Raw genomic sequence first — 22,584 nt, 5'->3', positions numbered from 1 at the left:
TGTTTTAGCATATTTGTATCTCTTGTTACTTTAACTCTGTGTGAGTCTCTATTTCACATGGAGCTCAGTGTCTCTCTGCTATTCCTTTGTTTGCTCATGGCATGTTCAAAAGTTTATGAGTCATTGACCAATACTTCTGTTCTAGCATTATAAATGGGCATGGCCTTTTCTGCTAAATGTTTGTGTAAGTAGGTATGGTCAGAATAGCTAAAGAAGGTAGTAAATACCAATTCTGCAGTAGCCAGAAGATTCACAGCTACACTGAATCATCTTAGTGAGAAAGAGTTGCAAGACTCATGAGTAAATAGCTAGAAAATATTTCTACAGAAAGATTCCAGTGATCTGTTTTGGATTGTTTCTGTGAAGAAAAGTTTCAAGGCCATAGTTCTTTCTAAAGAGTAACTAATGATTCACATATTACCATAATATGTATTAGGGTTTTTTATTGCAACTTAGAGATCCGAACTGAAAATCTGATATTTATTTATTTTGCATATTCCTACATACTACATGACAATAGCAGCAGAGATTTAAATGAGTCATTACTCATATTACTAATTAAAGAACAAACAGACTTTTAAAATCCACAAATTCCAAAATAAAATGTAAATTCAATATCTAGTATAAAACTTTAAAAAACATCTGAATTGATACCAGTCTGGAAGTTTAGCACAGATACAAACATATTGCTGTTTTTCTCTACAATTGTCAGTAAAAAACTCCTAAGATTATGTAAATGTGTTAGCAAAAGAAGAGTTAATCCTTTGAGAACAAAAGTTTCATCTATTATAATGTTTTATTTAAACTTCAAATTGTGTATACCCTAAAGTTGACTCAGGCTCACAAATAAAATTCTAAATGTAAACAGTAAATTATATAAACAGCTCACTCTTTATTAGCCAAATTGACCATTTTATAGAAACAGGCCAAAGTATAAATATATATACATGTATTTTTGTGTCTTCGTACACACATACATGAAAGTGTTCCCAGGTTTGCTGCAGGAACCTTGTCCCTTGATGTACCCTGAATCTACATTTGTAAGTTTGAAACCATGGAATTAATATTTTTATTTATTTATTTTGATATGTTGTAGTATAGAATACTGCACAAGAAAAGAAGGAAACTGCTCTCACAGTGCTCCACAGTTTTCATGTCCTCAGCTTCTGAAACATTTAAGACTATTAACTTGCTGGCAAGCTCCCAAGGAATTTTAAGGCATCTGTGCCTGTGCTACTTATTTTAAGCTCTGTCTTCCAGTGTTATGAAATCTCAAACTCTTTTGAGAATAAACTCTTGACTTTCTTAGTAATTCCATTTCATGTGGTTCTGGCTTTCAGGCAGATTCAAGAATGACATAATCACTTTTTCCCACCCGCAGGTTTTGCAGTGTTGCTGTTGGTTATACCCTTCCATGCAATGTGCAACTCAAATCTTTGTCTGATTCCATATGCCCAGAAATGGAAGACAGCCCAGCAAAGAGGACTAAAGCACAGTTTCTTGGCTTTCTATCAATAACCATAGCTTGAAAAAGGCTCCTTCAGGATTTTAACTCTCAGTTAAAATATTAATTATATATTTAGCTACAGTTCAGTTCCTGTCACTCCAAAGTCACACTACTTCCAAAGGATGTGAACCAATTTCCCAATACACTTTACCCCCATTTCTGAAGCAGATATCTTAAAGGTAGTAGCAGAGAATAAACAAACTTAAAGTGCTCCCTTTGTATTTTTTACTATTGCATTTATGCAAATGCACTCAAAAAATACAGAATTCTTCATCTTCATTTAAAAATATGCTAGAACTTGGCTAGTATGCATTCATAAGAGCTATTGCAATTATATTTTGCATTATTAACAATTCTGGATTATGTTCCAAGCTCCACAGCAGCAGGATAAATACCATAGGGAAAAAGCACTTTCTGGAGTTTGTTATCAACATGAGAGAACTACAAGCAATCTGCTATCCCATCTTACTATCCAATTTCACAGTCTCCTGGCCTGCCTGAAGACTGCAAGAGTGTTTGTACATGAAATATGGCATGCTAACACAGCATAGGGAGTATTTCTTTGCCCCTTGAGAGTCTCCAGAAATTTTGCTTTTTACAGTTCTGCTTTTTATACTTGGTCAGATTTTTAAGGACTGCACAGCATTGTGGCTACTCAGGTCTCTTGAACCCAGGACTACTGAGAGGCTCTGGTTCAGGTCAGCTTCAGGGCAATTTCATAGACAATTACATTGCTGCTTTAAGAGCTGGCACTGAACTGCCAGGCAAATGAAAAAGCATGTATCATGCTCAAGGAAACACTAGTCCATGTCCAGAAGAAATGGAGAAAAATGCACCAAGTTATCACCATAAAAAATAAATGATCCAGCCTGGAAAGATAATAGATTTCCTCTTCTTTTTTGGCAATGAGTCAATTCTGGAAAAAAATTACAACTGGGAAAAGTGAGGCGGTGACTCAGCATCAGGATGTGCAGTCTAAAGATAGGAGTTCTCATGGGACCTTGTCATAATCACCTACATTCACAACTCTGCTGGGCAGTCTCCTAAGCTCAGTGCAGCTGAGAGTCATGCTTTTCTCTCACTCCCAGCAGTGAGGGATAATCCATTTGAACAGGTATCTAGCAGGAAGAAACCTGTGACATAGGCTAAAAAATGAGACAAACTGATCGTGATGGCCATCATAGAGTGAAATCCACTGCAAGAGGAATTCCATGTGAAATGTATCCTGAGGATTATTTATTTCTCTAGACTCTGTTCACAGTGCAAGCCAAAGTAATATTTTTGTTTCTGTGATGAAAATTATGTGGCTAATAAGTTACAACACTTTTAAAAAATGGATAAATTGAAAATCCCGTAAAATTCTACCTTGGTGTTAGAAAGTCCAAGGCACTCTATAACACATCCTCTTGAGGCAATAGTTAAGTTCTAGGAAGTTTTAACAAATTGATCTGTACTTTGCTGACAAAATAAAATAAAATAAAATAAAATAAAATAAAATAAAATATTATTTAGCTGGCTAAGGTCTTAAAATTTTACTAAGTCTTTTTAACTCTGCTCATAATGAGATCTGTTTCTTCTAGTAATGCAATTATTGTTAATGGGTTTTCTGATACTAAGAAAGAAAACTGATTTTAGCTGCAGTGGAATTGTAGTTATTTAAAACATTAAACTCACCCATCCACATTAACAGTGACATGAGACATTTTAGTTTGTCATTAATAACATCACACAAGGATTTTCAAAATTCTTTCACACCCTATATATTTTTATGATACATAAAATAAGAGTAGCTATAAAAGTATCTGACTTCTACCATTACCTCATGGCAAAAAGATGATATTTCTCTAAAAATATGGTAAGAGTTTTTCTAAACAAACAGGTTAATGGTGTATGTGATGATAGGCTGTATCAACTGATATTTTCTTTCTGGAGCATTTAAAGGGTAAAAATATGAAGTGCTTATCCAACATTCCCTAACAACCATACCTGTGGGAACATTCAGGGCAAGTTCTCAGTTACAATCATCACCCCACAACGGTCAATCTTAATGGAAACCCAAGCTTGTATTGCTGGCTAGAGCCGAGCACACAGAATAAATATTTCTTCTGCTGGGTTTAACACTCTTGTTAGGAGGTCTGCCTTTTGATAATAGTCTCAGAAAATACTGTCAAGAATTTTGCAAAAACAAAAACATGCACTTATTTAGCAACATATTCCCACAAAGCTAAAGCTATTTTTTAAAAAAAAATACCCAGTTAATCAATAGACAGAAAATATCAGATCATCTATCCACACATCAGAACTTGCATTGAAAAATGCATATTTCAATGAGTGACTCATGATGAATTTTAATCCATACTGGACAAGTAAAAACTGTATTTGTCAAAATAATTATTATTATTAAAGCCACGCTCTCCTCACTCTGTTTTTAAAATGCCCTCATGTCCAGCACAAACACTCCTGCATTTAAAATAGCTGAATTTAGTTCTCAGATTTCAGAAGATCAAAATAAAATAAAATAAAATAAGCCCTTGGAAATTTTGGCATTTTAGTATACCTAATAAAGGAAAAAATTCCTGTACTATATATGTTTCAGCAAGTGTCATCAATGTATCAAGTGCTTACACATCTCTTTTCCCATTTAAACTTGCAATAAAATATTCTACTGACTTCAATGAGGAAAGTAAGAGCAATCCAGCCTAATGAACTGAAAATCCTATTGCTAATTTAACAGAAAGAGTGTTCATGGTACCTACATATTACTGCATATTGTCATTCAGTTATTTCTCATTTCACTTGTGACATAGACGAGACTAAAGTGTGTTGAGATGCAGATAACATTTAAATTCTGCTTTTAAACCATGTAAGATTTCTTATTTAAAAGTAAGTTTCAAAGTTGGGGAAAAAAATAATGCTATGAATTAAATCAATTTTACCATCAGTTTCTGCACCATAAAAAAAAGTTTAAAGACTTTTTTTCAGATGGAAACAAGACTGTTTCATTCATTCATGGGCAATACTTTGGCTCCATGTGCATTTATATAAGTAAGAAGAATTTTGGACCTCCTTTCTATTACATCAATAAGCTTTTCAATTCCTTTTCTGCCTCCTTGGCTCTCCCAGTATATTTTGTCAAGGAACAAAGACTGGAGCAACTTCTCACGTAAATGCTGGCTCCTCAGAACTGAAACTGCAGATGCAGGGAATCTGGAAAAGCACAAAGAAGTTCATCAGTTTTTGCCATTACTCTGAATTGCAGTATTTATGTTGTGGTTTAGCAATCAATTGTACAAATATAGGCTGTGATTCAGCAAAGGAAGTCCATGCATTCCTAATCATATGTATGTTAATTGTATCATTTACAGCTGTGGGATTACTCATACATTTTTAGATACATCCTGTCAATGTCTTGGGCCAATGATATATATTCCAGTAGTTTAGTGTCTCATACTCAAACTGGAAAGAAATTATCAAACTTTTTACAAAATGAATAATTTAAAACTTACTCATTGATTCCTTGTAGTATTTTGAAGTCAAGATTGTCCTCATTTCTGTCAAAGAAACCTTTATTGTCTATAAAGGCCAAATGCCTTTGGTCATGCCTTCTCTGAACGATGTGTGTCAGGTTAACAGCATCCTGATCATTGCATTTCAGCTTTAGTCCTTGTTGCATGCAGGAATCCTCCTTGAGAGGTTTGAATCCACAACAGTTTCTGTCTAGTCGATTATAGATCTAAAACAAAGTACAGCAGAGTGCCAAGTGAAAACAATACCAAATCACTTGGGGCAAAGTGTAACTGTAAGACATTGCTCTCTAACCCAGCTGACAGCAAAGCAAGCTCAGGACAAGTGTAATTAAAGACAGTGAAACAGCAGGAAAGATATGGTCCTCATACCTCAGGTACTGTTAAAAGCAGTTTCTCAGACTGTATTTTATCCATTTTATAGCCATGATCTGTAATACCAGTAGAAATCCTTTGAAAATAATAGAACAATACCACTGTGTAACTGGATAACAGGCTGGTGAATACAAGTCTCTTTTCTTTGTCAGAAGTGGTTTGGTTTTGGGTTTTTTTTTTACATTTGCTCTGCTGGAGAACAATAGAAACAGCACAGTCTGACACACACACAGAGGATATTCATTTGGTGGGATCTATTAGGCTAAAATATGCAAAATAACTGAAAAGGCCAGTGAGGGGCACAAAAGTTATAAAATGTAAGAACAGTGTATTTATAATCACAGAGCAACCTCCCTGTGGTATATGCTTTTATGACATGATGGTCTAGAGTACATTTTCCCATGCAGACCCTTGAATATTCATCACACAGCACTTAGATGGAAAGAATACATAAATCTGGCCTAACTCTGGTGGTGTAAATGTTAGTCATCGCTTTTGACTTGGTCGTTTCTGTTCCCTTTCACAAAGAATGACAAGAACAAGGCACATCCAGAGCAATGGATGTCATTTTAGGATAATACACCTCATACAGGAAAGATAAATCACTTCTTGAAAGTGCTTCTACCTCTTGAGAGTAGATAAGAGTAAAATATTTAACACTGCTACAGCCCTGAGCACACAAATACGCCTGGATTGCCCATAGAAGTCTCACCTTGGGCACCCACATGCCCCACCTTTGCTGATGGGCACACGAGCCCTCATTAAGTTCAGGCAGCTCAGCCCTCCTCTGAGTCCTTCAGAGAAAGGGGTTTGTGGGGGTGTTTAGTGCTGTTTGTTCCTGGGGTGTTTTGTGCTGCTTGTTCCTGGGATGCTGATTGAGATTCCTGCTTGTCAGTCTTGGAACTGCTTGTCTGTGCCTGACGCTCACAGGGCTACAAATGAGGCCTGTGGCTTTCACCATCCTTCCTTCTGGCCTGCCTGTCCTAGAGCTGTCTTTGTCTCCAGCTCATCTTCCCAAAGAGCAGACCTGCTCCCGCGAACAGGTGTTTAGAGAGTGGAAGTGTGGCCTGGTGCATATAAGACTTAATGAGTAGCTCATCAAAGCTCAATCATTTTTTCTGTCCTTCGTTGTTTACTGTCAACTCTTCAAACTGCTTTAAACATAAAAGCATTACTGTTCGCATAAGCCTTCAAAAATTACAATTTTCTTTTTGTAGCACCCCAGCAAAATGAACCATTAGGACCCCACCCGATGCAGAACTTTGTCACATGTTGAATGAAAAGGTCACCTCTTTAATCAAATGAAAGTCTGATAATTGGGATTGTTTTGATTTTGTTTGGGGTTTTTTATATGTAGTTCTATTTCTAGTTGTATTGCTGGCTGTGTTTTGTTTCCAAATATCAAAATCCTGAGGAAAGGAACAGACATCTCTTCCTCTTTCTCTTTTCATGAGCAGCATTCATTATCTGAAGGCTGTAGAGCCCCTCTTGCTTCCAGTGTTCTCTCTCTTGGGATCTCTCAGTCAATTCATCCAAAGGTAAAAAAGTAAAGCAGAGTCCTTCTAGATAGACTCCTTTGATGTACAGACGCCATTCCTTTACACTTCTCTACATGCATTAAATAGACACGGAGATCTTGTTCTTACAGACAACCTCTTCATAATGTATTGCACCATTTCAGCGCTAGACATAATGATGGAACACTCTGGAATTGATGCATGTAGTTTAGCACAATTTTCTGTCATACATTTATGTACATAAGAGGTCCAAACCCCCAAAATTAAAGAATCCATTTTGCCTGAGTTCTTACAGGAGGCAAGTAAAGGTCAACTACAAGTATTTTATATCCTGCTGATATGTTCTTTACAGCATTTGAAACCAGAGATTAGGAAGATCTATTAGAGATGTCAACCGCTTCTGAGGGACTTATGCTTAATAGAGAATACATTTCACATTATTTTTTGCTTCTGAATGACTCAGGAAGCACAGATTTTACTTTTTTTAATACAGAACCCTTTCTTGGCATTTTTTTTTTTGTTTTCAAGTTTCCATATTCTGCTGCTGATAAACTTTCAGAGCATGAAGATAAAATTGTAGTCTTTAAGAACTATGAGAGTCACTTTCACTTTCTGGAATGCATGTTCTGGTCTGGTAAGCAATAGGAGATATAAATCACTCTGATACCAGCTGCTAGTACAAGAGTAATTTGTCTCCTGTCATGCAAACTTCAATCCTATTGTATCTTATTTTAACCAACCACTCCTTCAGGATAATAGAACAGCAGATTTATCATTCATCAGTTGCTGCTCTACTCCTTGTTTACTAAGTCACTCTCGAGGTTTGTTTTTTTTTAAAGGAAAAATTATCTACTACAACTGTTACCTTGCTCCAGATTGCAGCTCACCAAAACCACTTCAGTCACCTCTTGGGGCTGGGGAGGTGCAGGAAGGACCACAGAGTAAACAGAGATTTACAGTTGTAAACACAGTCAAGATCTCTATTTGGAGAAACAAGGAGTGAAGGAGAAACAGCATGCCTGCCTCAAGGTGAAATAAATCAAGTCAAAAGCCTTTACTTCCTCTTTAAAAATAAATGAGTCAGTTAGGTTTCCTGTCTGATTATAAGCTGCATTTTGGACATCTTAATCATAAGACATAACCAGAAATAATTTCAAACTTTATAAATATCTATCTTCCCCATTTAAAAATATGAAATACACTAAAATTACTTCTAAAAATTCTATGTTTGCTCCCATGACTTATGAGGCAAATAGTTGTGTTCAGCAAACATTTTACCTGCAACAGAAAATCAAAGAGTGCCATCTTGGACCATTCATGATGATGAATTCCAGTGCAGCCCCACTCAGCTTTGGGAACTTTACCATTCTGCCAGCATTTTTTCTTCAATAGTTGCTGATATTGTCCCCACGTTAACCTCACTGAAGAATGGGTACTATTATCTGTTGGACTCAGTGAGGAATCCCAGAGAATAACAGGACAGGCTTGACCCCCTGAAAAAAGGAAAAAAATATCATTATCATAGTGCAATACTGTCAGTTTTATTTTATTTTTCTTTAGACATTGCCCAAGAATTAGTAATTATACTATTTTACAGATCTGGCAGGAGAACCTGCCAGAGACTAATATCTTGACATTCTTTGGTTAATGTGGTCCTATCCACATCCATAACCAGCCACCACAGGAATGGAAGCATAGGTATAAATGCCTTCAGCATGTGGAAGACTTTCTTTGTTTGAAGCAAGAGATTAATGTACAAAATCATACACTAAACCAAACTATTAAAAAAGTTCCTAGGTAGGTTAAAAGTCGATGGTGCCACTGTGAATCAACAATATAATTTCCCTCTGATTCCAGTGAACTGCTGATTTTCAAGAGCTGGAAATTTATATCAATATAATGGACATAGAGACACCATAAATCCTATACTCTAAGTGGATTTATTTTCCAATTTTTAGTATTTTAAACTGACAATGTATGACTCCACAGCTCTGAAAGGATATATGAGAATACTAGAGAGTGTGAGCTTAGCATGAATAAACAACTTGACAAGTTTGGGGGTTTTTACCTAGATATGAGATCTGTTTTGTATAGCAGATATTTTAGCCAAATTCTTTAGTTCTTCTGTGTAAAGAATATTCTTCTCTTCCATGAAACTAAGACAGAGGACTTCTCTTTGGTGAATTCTATTGTTCAGCTTCACTGTGAGAATAAACCTCATCAAAGAATTTAAAATTAGCTTTTCCAGTACAAGAACTGACAAATATACTTCACATAGCATCAAGGAACAGACATATCTATCTTACGAGGAAACCCTCCTTTTATTCCTGATGCAATGCTACTGCTGCTTAAACTGCCAAGGACTCATGACTGATCATTGCTTGTATACATTAAAACAAAGAAATACTTTATATTTTAGGGTATGTAGACAGAAAATCAAAATATGTCTTGGTACAGAGAAGATGAACCCTTTAACTGCAAAGCTTATCTGCTGTTTACTAAAAAGTGTTGGAACACATATCAAGGTTTAAAAATTATTCATATTCATCTTGAAGTTCAATGAACTTAGTCTACACTATTGCACAATTTATAGTATGCATAGTTAAGTGCAGCCTAAATTGTCTCTTTGTCTTCCATGTGCCCATGGTGACAGAGACAGATCTGCAAAAAAGCTTTTAGAAACACATGAAGGCAAGAGGTCCAGGCCACCTTCTTCAGAGGCAAACCAGACAGAAAATAACCCATGGAAAACAGGTATCAGTTCCAACAGTGAGGTAAAAGCTGCCAATGTCAGTGCTCCACTTCTAAGCAGCCAGGACTGTGAAAAGCAATCTCCACGCAGCTGAATCAAAACGCAACTCGCTCAAAGGATGCTGACTGTTGTAAAACAACAGGTAAGAAAGGATCTTTGCCTGTACCTAGCACTGGAACATGTGCAAAGTTCCATCTCCCATTCAGCAAACAAGCATGACAGACCAGCCCCACATGCAATCCAGCCCAAGAGAAAAGCCAACTCCTTTCCAAAGCAGAATGTACCTGATCTTCTCTCTGCCTTGGCTTGCACAACCAAGGCAGTCCTTCCAAAGCCAAGCCAGCCCAACAACCCACCACCTCTTTAACTTCCTTCCCCATTGCCCAGTGTTCCTAAGAAACACAGAATGTGTCTTTCCATTAGGAACATCAATCATTCTTTCCTTATGATCTGGATTACCTTTATCAGCACCATGCTCCATACTCTCCTCCACTGAAAAATTGAGCTGAACACTCCTGAAAATAAGGCTTCTCCTCTACTGAGGTGCCTGAATAAATACTTAGATAACTTATTTGGGAAATCCTACCCATTTCTCCAGATCTCTCACTCTGGTTCTATCACCTACATTGTACATGACTTTACTCAAGTTAGGTCAGATATGGGTAGCTTCCACCCTTCCAAGAAGGGTGGAGAAAGTCTATCTAAGCATTGGAAATTCTCAAAAAAAAAAAAAGGACAGCTTTCCTCAGGACCAAATCTGATCTATTATTTTTATATCTCCAGTAACAACTTATGTAACTATTCATGAATTCTTCCACAAATAAAATACATAAACATTTTTCTAAGAAAACAAACATCTCCTGTCTACCCAAAAAGGACATGATAAACAATGGTAATATAAATACTTGAAAACTATGAATAATTTCATGCCAGTTTCCATTAAGATACAAAAACATTTTTAAAAGACTAAGGTTAAATACAGGAAATGTTTGCATTTCAAAGGAAATGGGAGCAGAAAAGATGATCCAAAAAAAAAAAACCCTTTCAACTCTGTAATATAAATTGGACTACAGGAACATGAAACAGCAGCTTCAGTAAAGAGCTGTGACTCAAATTTTTGACACTTGCAGGAAAAACATGAAGATGCTGAATTAAAGCAGATATGGGGTCTGATGCACAGCTTCATGAATTGGTATGACCCAAATAAAATCAGCAGAGCTTTTCTGAATCAAACCTCATTAGGATGGGGCTGAAGTTACCTCAACAGTGAGGAGACCTACATGGAAGGTGAAGCACATTTCAGAAAAAGTCCAGTGTGTTCTGTATGTGCTTCTTTCCTAGTCAGCTTTACATATTAACACTGAGGGGTACTGCTTTTCTGTTGCTGCAGCTGCACTGCACTGAATCTCACCCAGAGCTGATTGGCTTCATTTTATTTTTATCTGCTATTTTAGATCTATATATCTACTTAACTATCCAGAGGCAATCTTCAAAATTCTATGGGAAAGATTTTTCTAAACTCATGCTGAAACCATCTTCCTAGTAATTCATACACATTTTTGAACATCAGAGAACATTTCTAAAAATGTCTTAGCTATGTTGAATAAGCTAACACAGATGAAACCTCAGGCTGCTGAGACTAGACCATGTCAAGGTATTCAAACTGCTTCATGTGCCACTTGGTATTGCTGCATGGCTTCTTCAACACAGGCATCATCTTAGATTTCCACACCCCACATCACTCTGAAAATAAACTGCATGCCTCTGAACTTCATGTGGTTAGGAACCACATTTTGCTCTTGCAAACATTACTCTCATCTTGTGCTCTGACTTATATCTAAAGCACTTTCTCTAACTTCCCCAAAAGAAAATATTTTCAAACATGCCCAGAAGATCAACACTAAAACCAGAAAATCTTTCATGAGGTAGTTACAGCCCTTTCTCAAACTCACCATTGTTCACTGTAAGGCAGTACATCCCACCTCTGCCACATTTGCAAGAAGAGTTTAGTTGTCCATGTATTAGCAAGAAAGGGTAATTTTGTGTGGAAAATGAGAGGGACCAGCATACAGAACACAATTTTGAGAGTTTCAGTTTTTAGGGAAAACTGAACAGAAGAAACAGAAGCAGAGAGCAGAGAGAAGTTAGGCCATTTATTTTTCTTTCTTCCCTATGCACATCATTGCAATGTTCTGTCCTGTGCTCATATGGATGTCAGTATTAAGGAATGCATGAAATGTGCATTAGTTGATCTCTAGACTATGGACTGCATTATTGCTTGTACATGAACTTCTCTACCCAACAGAATACTGGAAATATGCCTCTCGTACCCCTTTGAGAGGTACAGCACTATGTGGAAGTATTTTAGAGCACTCTGAATGCATAAAGCAGTGTTATTTTTTTATTCTTTGTCCTGAAATTGGTGATTCATATTTGTTGGTGCATAATGCATAATGCATAATGCATAATTGTTGGTGCAAGAGCACGCTGATAGCACAGAGTATAACACAGAAAAAACTAGGACACCTTTTATGATCATGCAGAGGCCAGTAAAGCAAAATAAGTGTAACCAGTGGAGCTATCATGTCATTCATCTATTTGCACTAAACCAGCCATAAAAGATGTTACATAAAGGAAGAGTTTCTTGCATGTTTTGGGGGAAAAAGGAGGTTCTGGACAAATAGTAGATTGAATACACCAGTGCTTATTATTCTCAGTTTAATCAGACTCAAGATATCAGAAAACATAGGGAAAGAGAAGTAGCCATCAGCACACAGTAGTTCAGTCCCTCAGTAAGTGGTGCAACAAAACTGCATAGCAACGGCTATTGTACCAAAAGCTGAACAAAGAGCCCAGCCTCGCTGCTGCTATCCAAGGAGCCAGAGCACTGTCCTTACAGCTGTCAGCTGAGACAGAGAAGCCAGGCTGCCCCAGCCCAAGAACTCCAGATGTAGCTTAAGCCTAACAAATACTGCCACCGTCCCACCAGGTAAATGCAGTTGCTCAGCTGGAGGCCATATATGCACTCATTTGACTTAGCTCCTGTGCAAAGATCATTAAGGTAGGGCTGTGACACCAAGCAAGGTCACTTATGTGCTTTCTGTTAGCTTATGAAGTAATGAAGTGTTCTAGTGCTGTAGTATTAATGTGACCCACCCAAAACTCAGACACATAGAGGTCAGCCTTCATTTATTCCACAAGTGACATAATTTTATGATTATTTCTTGGTGTTTCACAGGCTTGTCCTTCTTTTTTTATAGGTGTTTGGAGACATTTTTCACATCTCATAGGTAGCAATGGAAGTGACAAATGATTGTGTATGCACAAAATCATGCTTCTTTAGACTGTAATGCCCAGCTCAAAAGGGGGCATTTCAAAAGGGATAGTAGAGTACCTATACTACTCAGGCTTTTAACATTCAGTCAATTCAGTGTAAAAGTATGAGAGAAAGAGTTACCATACCTGGTTTTTCCATCCAGGATGCATGATGGAAAAATTAGACGAGCCACAAAAAAAATCAGTTAACACTTAAAAGGGTTTGCAATTAACTACAGAAGGTGAGGGCAGCAAACAGGGAACTTGAATATAATATTTTGCTAGACTTTAAAAAAAATCAGCATCAGATGTGTGGGAATAAGGGAAATAGAACCTGTTCAGGGATTTACTAAGCAGTTCTTTGAAACTGCTTTTGACAAAATGAATGACAGTTTTGAAAAGGCCATTTTTTAAGATTTTAATGCTACATCAAACATGTCTTGTTGGATCACATCACAACTGAGGCAAGCTAAAGGGATGTGTTGGGGAGAAAGAGATTTGTCAGCCCAGAAAGAGTGTACATTCATACACACATGCACAGTCTCTAATCCTGCATTGCTTGCTTTTCCATGTGAATAACTGATTCACACAAGCCACTCTGTAAAAAACTTTACAGAGCCCACCTATCTTAAACACAAATAAGTCATTTAAATTATAATTGCTCATATTATTTTTAAGAACTATATTTTTGCTCATTTTCCTAACACAAATATTTTCACATTATGCCAGACACAAGCACGTAAATAGTAAAGAGCTCAAGTAGTTATTAGGAATCTGAGTTCCAGCATATTTCCAGGCTAAAGAAATCATGAGAGACAAGGTGCAGTCACTGTTCCAAGTGCTCTGCTCGGCCTTTAGCTGGAAAAAATGAAGTGAGACCAAAATAGTGTTATTTCTCTTCTCATCACCTAGCAACACTCCTCTTGCAATAGGAACTTAGCCAGTTATGAGGAAAAGAAAATTAGAGGGCAGAATGACACACTCTGTCCCAGACAGTCCAAAACATACTGTAAGGTGACAGACACTGAGCAACACAATGCACAATTAGCCTAATAGCAGTTTTCCGAGGTTTGCAGTCTGTCATCTCTGCAGCCACACTGTGCAGATCTTCCCCATCTGAGCTACCTTAATGCCTTATGACAGCTCTGTAGCAATAGATCTTCTTCCTAAAAATAAAATAGGCATAATGTATCTTCCATGCTCTGCAAGTATGAATAATATTCAGAAGCCTCCAAACTGTTGTTCCTAGAGATTCATTCCCATTGTTATACAGGCTGCCAAAGGGAAGGTTTACAAAGCAGGAAGACACTGGAGGATCACGAGGCTGTCTTCCTGCTGTGAGATTTTAGAAAACCATTCTAGCATTACTTTTCTTTTTAAGAAATGCAGACTGGTATAAAAATATTTGGTATAAGCTGATTTCAAAGAAAAAAATTAACAGCAAAAAACACAGCAGCTACTTTTGCAATGATTCACTAAAATGAAACAGTCCTTTTGGATTTGTGACTGTACAAAAATAGGACTTATGCTGAAGACATATTAAAGAAGGTAGCAATTTTAAAGTAGATTTCTAACATTACATGTCTGAATTCTACCTTTAATGTCACTAAAGATTAAAAATCAATTTTTAATTGAAAACTATACTAATCATGTAACAGGCATATTGAGATATTTACTATGTGTGTTTCTTTGGATAATATATAGATGTGTGCAGTGAACCCCAAAATGTATAGCAGAATTCACTGAAATTTAGTTTGTTTGGGTTTTAACAACCAGAGGAAAGGGAAGCACCTTTCAAAAAATTCCAGTTCCCAAAGGGATTAGTGCCTTAAAAGGAGATTCAAACTTCTGCAGGCAGGTTCCCTACCTCTCCAAGAAGATTATCTGACCCCATTCCTGCCACCTGAGAGATGAATTTCTGTGACAAGTTCCAACAGTATTTTATCAAAGTCGATTCTGAAAGATGTGAAGTTTATTTTAAAAAATCAGAAATACCTATTGAATCACAGAGATTCTGGAATCTCTTTCATCAGTTTCACTTCAGGCAGTCTGTAAAGTGTCATGCAATCTACAGATTGCTCTTTCTCTTTTTTGTTGCTCCAGACTTGTGTGAGGAAACTGTTACTGCCCTCAGCAACTCTATTTGCTGCAAACTTTGGGGTATTCTTCCTTTGGACAGGATAACTGCACAACATGAGTTACACACAGGCACTGGCTTTATTTCCCTGTAACAATGGGGTTAGTCCTCAGGCTCACAGGAGTTAAAGGGGGTGGCTGCTGCTGCCCCATGGCTAATGCAGAGCAGGAAGGAAACCTCTGCACCTGCAAGCTGAAAACCATGCAAACGTGTTACCTTGGAAGAACTCTGATCTCCTGCTTACAGAAGGTAAGCTCCTGTTTAGCCCCAAGATCCTGTCCAAATGAAAGGCAAACACCTCACTCATGTCGAGAGGTCTTTTGACAATTCCACAGTGTCCTTGATTACAAGCAGTTCCCGTGGTGCTGGGACCTCTTGCAAATACTACCAAGACTGCTTTGTGCGAAGGCAGTTCTTGAATGCTCTCTATGGGAGAATCTGCCAGCATGCGCATGTTTAGGATGTCATCTTTGCTCATCCATGAGGGAGGGTTCTCGCTGTAAATCCTAATATTGCTTTCCTCAGGCTGGAGCTGTGCATTTATAGCTCCAGAAATCCTCCCAGGTCTCTGGTGACCTCTCTCCCTGATAGCCATTCCTTTATGCCTGTGTTCATCCAGTTGGTACTTGCTTGCCTCCAGAGCGATCGCTGCTCCCATTGTGCCTGCAGCATGTGTGGCCCTCCCTGGCTGTTGGGCAAAGGCCTCTTCCCAGCCCATGAAAGTGGCTTTTGGAAAGTGATGCCCATAGGACAAACGGGTGGCATCTTTCTTCCTGCGCTTTGGCTTCACTGTGCCTCTGATGTTGGCAGGCTTGCTGCGCTTGGACCGCAGGGTGATATAAACTACATTGGGTGGCAGCAAGGTTCCATTGCTACCAAGCTGGGGTTCTTGGAAATTGGGTGGTGACAGGGTGCCATCCAGTGGGATTCCCAGAAAGGGAGTTTGAGCTGCATCTTGGAGACTCCTGGAACTGATCTTTTGATGTCCTCCTTTGTGCTGCGGTAAAACGTGACCCACTTGGCTGACAAGGAATCCCAGGTAGATCACACAGGCTGTGCCCACTAGCAGATTCCTCCTTGTCCTTGGGCGCCTGCAAGTCCAGAGCCTCAGCACCCGTGAGGGCCACAGGCAGCAAATAAACAAGTTTTTGATTTTACTTGGCTGATCAAAAGGGGTCATTTCTCTAGTGAATCCACATGATGAGAACAGCACAAAGTCTTCTGTACATTCCAGACAAGATGATGATGCATGATTTCCCTTCCCCAATTTCTGTTTCTCCTTTTCCAAGTAGCTTCCAGCATGGGTGATGGACAGAGGCTACCGATATGCCTGGGAACGTGGTCAGCACTAAGGATGCTGACACTCCACCTTCTCAAACTGTTAAATTCTTATCAGCCACCACAGGGGAAGTGATTGGCTTCAGAGAATGAATGGAGCCAGCTGCGTAAGCAGAGCTTACTGACTTGCAGTCTAAAAGATCTACATATCTTCTTTGCAAACTGCAAAAAGAAAATAGTAGCATTTCCATTCATTACTCGCACATAGCATCTGTGGCTCTATATTTTTCAGAGAAAAGAGACAGTATGCATGTAGGAATTTGCCAGGATACACCTTTTACTTTCTCATTACAGTATAAATCAAACACCAAAACTATTAAATACAGGCTCAATTTTCAATCTCAGCTGGATGTAATCCAGCACTAGAAGAAATGCTTGTTAAACCAAGATCATTACCTTTTTCTTACAAGACAAAGTCTTCAATAAACCTCACATTATGGAAATGCTGTAAATGATCCAAATATGAACCAGGGACTAGTAGTTAAATATGCATATACTCACTAATATAAAAATATATTAACAGTGCCAAATTTTCCTAGTTGACTATGAATGTAGTTCCCATAATTCTTAAACACACATTAAAACTGAAAGATGGTTAATACTCTTCACTCTTGTGAAGCCATAAAAATAATCTAGCTACAGCTTTTTAAAATAAAAGGACAGTGGCTTATATATCCTTTCCAAGAAACAAAAAATAAGTGCACATTGTATATATATTGCTATAAAATTAAAATTACTTACCTATTCAGCTTGACACATCTTTTGTTCTGGTAAACTCCTTAGGTTAATAAAAGTAAATGAGTAGAAGCTGGCATCTAGAAAATATTTCACTTTTAAGTATGGTTCACATTTAGGTACTTCATTGCAAGCTGAACTGTTGAGAAGCTGACTTTACTGTGAGGTGCTTGCATATGAACTGCTATAAACTTACATGAACTTCACATTGTAAAAAAAAAAAAAAACCCAAACCAAACAACCCTACAAACAAAACCACAGCAACTTCTATTTTAAATTCTGTAATGAAAAGTCCTGTGAAGTATGTGCCTTTCAAAAGTGCATTCCATCTATTTCTAACTCCTGAGGGCCCTCTAGTGCACTGCATGCAAACATACTATGAAATTCCCTTTCCTGCATTTAGTTTTTTGGATTTTTCTGCGCTTGAAATACTGCCCACTCCCTGGATGTTAAAACTTTCGGGAATTATATATCGTTGTGATAAGAAGTGAAAAAACAGATAGCCACTTTTAAAATGCTATTAGTCTGCTACTAAGCTCAGGACTGTCTCCTATTTGCGCTTTCTGGAGCAAAGCATAGCATAGTCCCTGCACAGCTGGAAAAGTTGGGGCAAACCTTTGACACCTGACTCCTCTCTTAGTCTAAATATAAAACAATAAAATGTATATGTTCACTGTAATTCAAAGAATGGAGATACCCTCTTCTCCATAGTTAATACTAAAGGAGAATAAACAGTTAAGAAGACAGTTTATGTTTCATATTGGTCCAGTACAAATTTATAAAACTTTGTGAGTGTATTTTTTTCCACAAGCCATCACTTATCCTTACTTTTTGTCTAAATATGTACTGTCGAGTTAAAATTTCAGTATCCGTGCCCATAACCAGTAATGGAAACTTCCTGTCACCTGATTTTCCAAATCTGAATCTTTGGAGGAATTGGGATTTTAAGAAATCTCTTCATCCACTTCAGTTCTTTTCTCTGTCCTTTTGTAGTTCAAATTTGACTGATGGAACATATCCCAAACAAAGAGAATTTATTCCAAAATCTCCAGACAAGTTGCTTGAGTTGGAAATGCATCACACTGCAACAGTTGTTTTCAAATACCCAGTTCTTGCATGTACACAGCACCTGTCTACTACAACCAAGCAGACCAAAGCACTGTACATTCCAGCCCTGTACATTCCAGTTACTAACAGCTCTCCTCTGCTATAACAATTCTCTGACATTCTCCATAATCTAGGTAATCTTTCTATTGCTACTCTTTAAGGAATATCTGGAAGAAATTATAAAAGAATAAGGAGAGTTGTTCTTCACTTCTCATTTAATTTGTAGCCATGAAATCGTAATGTGGTGTACGCACTGGTGTATAGGGTTGACTCCTGGGGTTTTTTGAGGCTTTCTAAATGTGATAATAACAATGGTATTTCCTTTATTTCTCATGTTCAGAAGAGAGAACTCAGGTACTGGTATGTTCTTTGCAATGGATGGTGGTAGAAAATCAAATAGAATGAAGTATATTTTTAGCTTAAGAGATGTTGGCCTCTAATTTTGGATTTTTAAAAGGCAAGATTTCAAGAGACATTTATTTCAACCATTGTGGTATACAGCTCCAGTGCCCTAACAGATACTATAAAATAAGGAAGGCTGAAATGACTAAGGAATTGTCTGGAAAAAAAACAAACATTTCATTGTGTTTTACAAGAAACAAAGAAATTTGGCTTTTTTTTCAGGTGGGTACTATTATTCTTTCTGGAATCATTCTAATCCAAATCTGCAGCAAAGCACTAAATGGCACTACTAAACTGAAACAGTACTTCCTCTGTGGTCATAAAATATTTAAGACAAACTTTCAGAACAGCAGTTGTTGTCTGACCAAATTCTGGCCTACATTATTTCACTTTGCTACCTACAGCTAGCCTGTAATATGTCAGATTTTATATTTGTTCCTTGCTCTAAACTATAACTGCGATATTGCCATCTGCATCCTTTAAATTCAGCTTTTCATGTAATTTCTTCACATACCCATATTTCATGGTCAGTGTTGTACCTACCTAAGGTTAGATATACAGGAATATAAAAACTAATATAGGAAAATACAAATGAATGGAAGAGGGAAATTAAGGGAGTATTTTCTAGTCCTTCACAGATCTAGGTATAGTTTTTAAATGTGAATGAACAGCTGGATCAAATATTTGCAATTATTTTCTTCCTTTTTTTATTTGATTGTTTGGTTGTAGTTGTTTTGGTTTTTAGTGGATTGGGGGGCGTGGAGGCCTTTTTGTTTATTTTTTAACTTTGACATTCACCTCCACCTATACCTGCATTTGAAGAGGTTTTCTGCTGGTGCTGGACAAGCAGCAGAATCTGAAGCAGCTGGTGGCCTGCACTGCACCTAGCAGGAGGCCTCTGACCAATTTGCAGAGACAGGTGGAATGTGCCAATGCCCACCAGTCACAAGGTCCTGCATCTTGACTTCTCTTTATCCCTGGGCTAAAGGGATGTCCTAAAAGGATGTGGTTACAGACTAGGCTCCTTACTGTGTGTGCTCTTGCTCTCTATGTGCAGGCACTTCAATGTAAAAGGTTAACATTTTTCCTACCACTTTTTTTCTGAATAACACAACACATATGCTTGCTATGCCTTTAGAATTCTCTTTTTTGCAAGCTACCTTTGTGATTATGATATGGAACATTATTTCTCTTGGTTGCACTATAGCTGTACTGTTTCCATAGAGATGTTCTGCTATTCATCTCTAAATGACACATAGACAGACATTTATGTTAAAATTATTGATAAATGGTGCACTCCTAGCTTTACTGAATTCATACGACTGACAACATATTCTCCAGAGAAACCAAGTAAGCCCTTATTATGGATAGTACAGATTCAATTTGCAAAATATGAAGCATTAGTTTAGAAGGCTCGTGCTGTGTTTGTAAGGAGATCAATTTGGGCTGCCATCTGGAAACTGTACTTCAAGAGTACAGAGAGAAATGTTTGCTTCGTGACTAAACATGCTGACTAATAGTCTGTGCTTTTAACTGGTCCGGATCAAGTCCTTACAGGGAAATCTGCAAAGATCTCTTCTTGACATAATGTAAAAGATTTTTTTCCTACTTGGTTCTGGTTGCCAAACAACACTGTCTTCCAGACCAACAGGTGGTATTTTTTGTGCTTAAGAAAAATAAAAACCTGGATGCCCTGAACAGGCTCGGTGGTTTCCTTCCCTTGCTGCACACCACAAGACCAGCAGCTGTTGCATGGCCTCGAAATGTCCCTGCCTTCCCTCCTCTGCAGGTGCCTGCAACTGCCAGCCCTGTAAGAGCCTCCAGCAGCCAGGGAGACCTCAGGAGTGAGGGGAGCCGCAAGGAGGCCACGCAGCACCACCTTGGAACCATGTCTGTGTTCCTGGGCAAGTGCTGCCATAATTTGGATGCCTTTTCTGGAACACAAGTCCTGTGAGGAGCAGCTGAGGGATGTTTAGCCTGGAGAAGAGGAGACTCGGGGGAGACCTTACTGCTTTCTAGAACCACCTGAATGGATGTTGTACCCAGGTTGGCCTCTTCTCCCAGGAAACCAGCAACAGGATGAGCAGACATAGCCTCAAGTTCAGCTTGGGGAGGTTTAGGGTGGACATTAGGAAGAATTTCTTCACAGAAAATATTGAAATATACTGCCTAGGGAGATGGTGGAGTCCCCAGATGTGTTGAAGACTGGCGAGACACACAGCAGGTGATGTGTGTCTCTGGAATGGACTGTTCAGGGAGGTGGTGGAGTCACTGTTCCTGGAGGTGCTTGAGACGGGATGTGGCACTTCGTGCACTCCATGGTCTACCTGACGTGGTCGTCTTGGGTCACAGCTTGGACTCGGTGATCTCCAGAGATCTTTTCCAACTTAATTGATTCTGTGATTTTTTTAGTTACGGTCACAGCACCGGCCTGCTGAGTCCTCAGCTGCACTTCCACTAGGGAGGGAACTGTCTCATCCGCGCGCTTACGGTAGAGAGGCCCAAAGGTGCTTTTATCACGACATGAGTGCATTAATTTATGTTTTTTCTTAGCGAGTCTTCCCCGCCAGACGGGAAGCCGGCGCCCCGGTACATCCTCTCCGCCATGGCGGCGAGACAACACCAGCCGAAAACCGCCCCCCGCTCGCCTCCGCCCCGTTCCCGGACGGGAGGAAGAGGCCAGTGGGAAGAAGCGGCTGGAAGCAGGCGGGGGGAGGCGGGCCGAGGCGCGGGCGGGAGGCCGCGGTGAGCGGCGGCGGGGCTGGGCGCGGGCCCGGCGGCAGTGGGCGCGGGCCGCGGGGCTGTGGCCGCACGGAGGGCCGGGACCGGGAATCTGTGGGTGCGGGCTCATCCCGGCCGCCTTCCGCCCCGGAGCGGAGCGCCCTAAAACTCGCCGCGGCCCTGAGCCGGCCACAGGCCGCTGGGGGAAGGAAGGCGTCTGGCTGGAACGGGGTCTCGGGTATCCCGTCGGGGTGTCCCCTCGGGGTATCCCCCCGGGGTGCAGTGCCGAGCAGCCGGGCTGCCCTGCCGTGGGGCGAGGGCCGGGCCGTGTTCCGCCCGCAGCCCGGCGCAGCCCCGGCGCAATGGCGTCAGTGAAGCCACAGCGGCCCGGGTGGAGCTCGTAGCTGAGTGTTTTCCTTGTTCCGTGACAGCACTTGGTAAAAACAGTGCCTGAAGAAAGTCTTTTTAAAGAGTTCACTTCAGGGGAGCCAAGATACATTTCTAGAGCAAGGGTTATGCTGCTGCTTGGGCACGTTGATTTGAGCCCCCTCGGAACTCGCAGGAGTCTACTAAGGGTGTACCCTTACTGGTAAATGCATTATAGGAAAAAACGTGCAAACAGTCAGTATGACATGCAAAATTTAAAAATACCCGCTCAGTTAGCAAAGAAGTTCTTTGGAACCTTAGCAGCAATTTGGATCACCATTGAGGTGAAAGCTGTCTAAGACAGGGCCTCTTGATTTTGTCCCTATCTGCAGAGATAGCAGCAATGTATTGCTGTTGCAATAAGTGAGCATCCTGATTTGTTGTGGGTGTGATAGTTCTGAGACAAGTGTGGAAATGCAGACCACCACTGTGCAGTAAGCTTAGTAGAAAAAGAGCAATGGGTGCCAACAAAATTCCAACATCCAACAACAAAACTATTTTTTTCTGCTGCTTGGGAATCCTCAAGTGCCCTTCGGCAAGGGCAGTTTACAGTATCAATTGCAATTGCATCTGCTTGAGTTGCAGATGCAACAGCTATGCTTTAAGAGCTAGCAGCTTCAACAAATGTTCTGGTTTGGCATTTGTTACCTCTTAAGTGTTTGGTGGCATATGCAAGTCCATCTGGCAATACCATAGGATTGAAAAGAAGAGGCTTTTAGTGAACTCTC

General features: G+C 39.4%; 2 protein-coding genes across 7 annotated transcripts in view; one reads left to right on the top strand and one right to left on the bottom strand.

The window, feature by feature from the left end:
- Nucleotides 1–659: 659 nt before the first annotated feature.
- GASK1B (golgi associated kinase 1B) lies at nucleotides 660–17,239 on the bottom strand. Its single transcript, XM_005517587.3, has 5 exons — nucleotides 17,207–17,239; nucleotides 15,344–16,627; nucleotides 8,202–8,416; nucleotides 5,014–5,240; nucleotides 660–4,714 (listed from the first exon to the last, which is right to left on the bottom strand). The coding sequence occupies exons 2-5, from the start codon at nucleotides 16,305–16,307 to the stop codon at nucleotides 4,507–4,509; spliced, it is 1,614 nt and encodes a 537-aa protein (XP_005517644.2). The 5' UTR covers nucleotides 16,308–16,627; nucleotides 17,207–17,239; the 3' UTR covers nucleotides 660–4,506.
- TMEM144 (transmembrane protein 144) overlaps nucleotides 15,320–22,584 on the top strand; it is a 20,634-nt gene continuing 13,369 nt past the window's right edge. For 3 of the 6 annotated variants that reach the window (XM_088056634.1, XM_014263214.2, XM_088056635.1), the window contains exon 1: nucleotides 20,637–20,755. In XM_088056634.1, coding sequence (XP_087912760.1) covers nucleotides 20,739–20,755 — 17 coding nt within the window. In that variant the 5' untranslated portion in view covers nucleotides 20,637–20,738. Of the gene's footprint in view, nucleotides 15,377–20,636; nucleotides 20,756–21,341; nucleotides 21,455–21,978; nucleotides 22,020–22,584 lie in introns of those variants that run through there. The other 3 variants (XM_014263218.2, XM_014263216.2, XM_014263217.2) reach the window with 3 other exon arrangements.

This window comes from Pseudopodoces humilis, chromosome 6 (assembly GCF_049639895.1).
Source record: "Pseudopodoces humilis isolate 2021_Gansu_Grassland_sample_001 chromosome 6, ASM4963989v1, whole genome shotgun sequence".
Lineage (NCBI taxonomy): Eukaryota > Metazoa > Chordata > Aves > Passeriformes > Paridae > Pseudopodoces > Pseudopodoces humilis.
This window is presented reverse-complemented; position numbering and strand designations above follow the sequence as displayed.

What these genes read in the sequence shown, in the direction of transcription:
- GASK1B (XM_005517587.3), bottom strand. Translation starts at nt 16,307, where the DNA reads ATGACCCCTTTTGATCAGCCAAGTAAAATCAAAAACTTGTTTATTTGC. An exon ending in GAGATCAGAGTTCTTCCAAG is followed by an intron (nt 8,417 to 15,343) that starts GTAACACGTTTG and finishes TCCTTTTTTCAG; the next exon opens with GGGGTCAAGCCTGTCCTGTT. An exon ending in TCTTTGATTTTCTGTTGCAG is followed by an intron (nt 5,241 to 8,201) that starts GTAAAATGTTTG and finishes ACTTTGTTTTAG; the next exon opens with ATCTATAATCGACTAGACAG.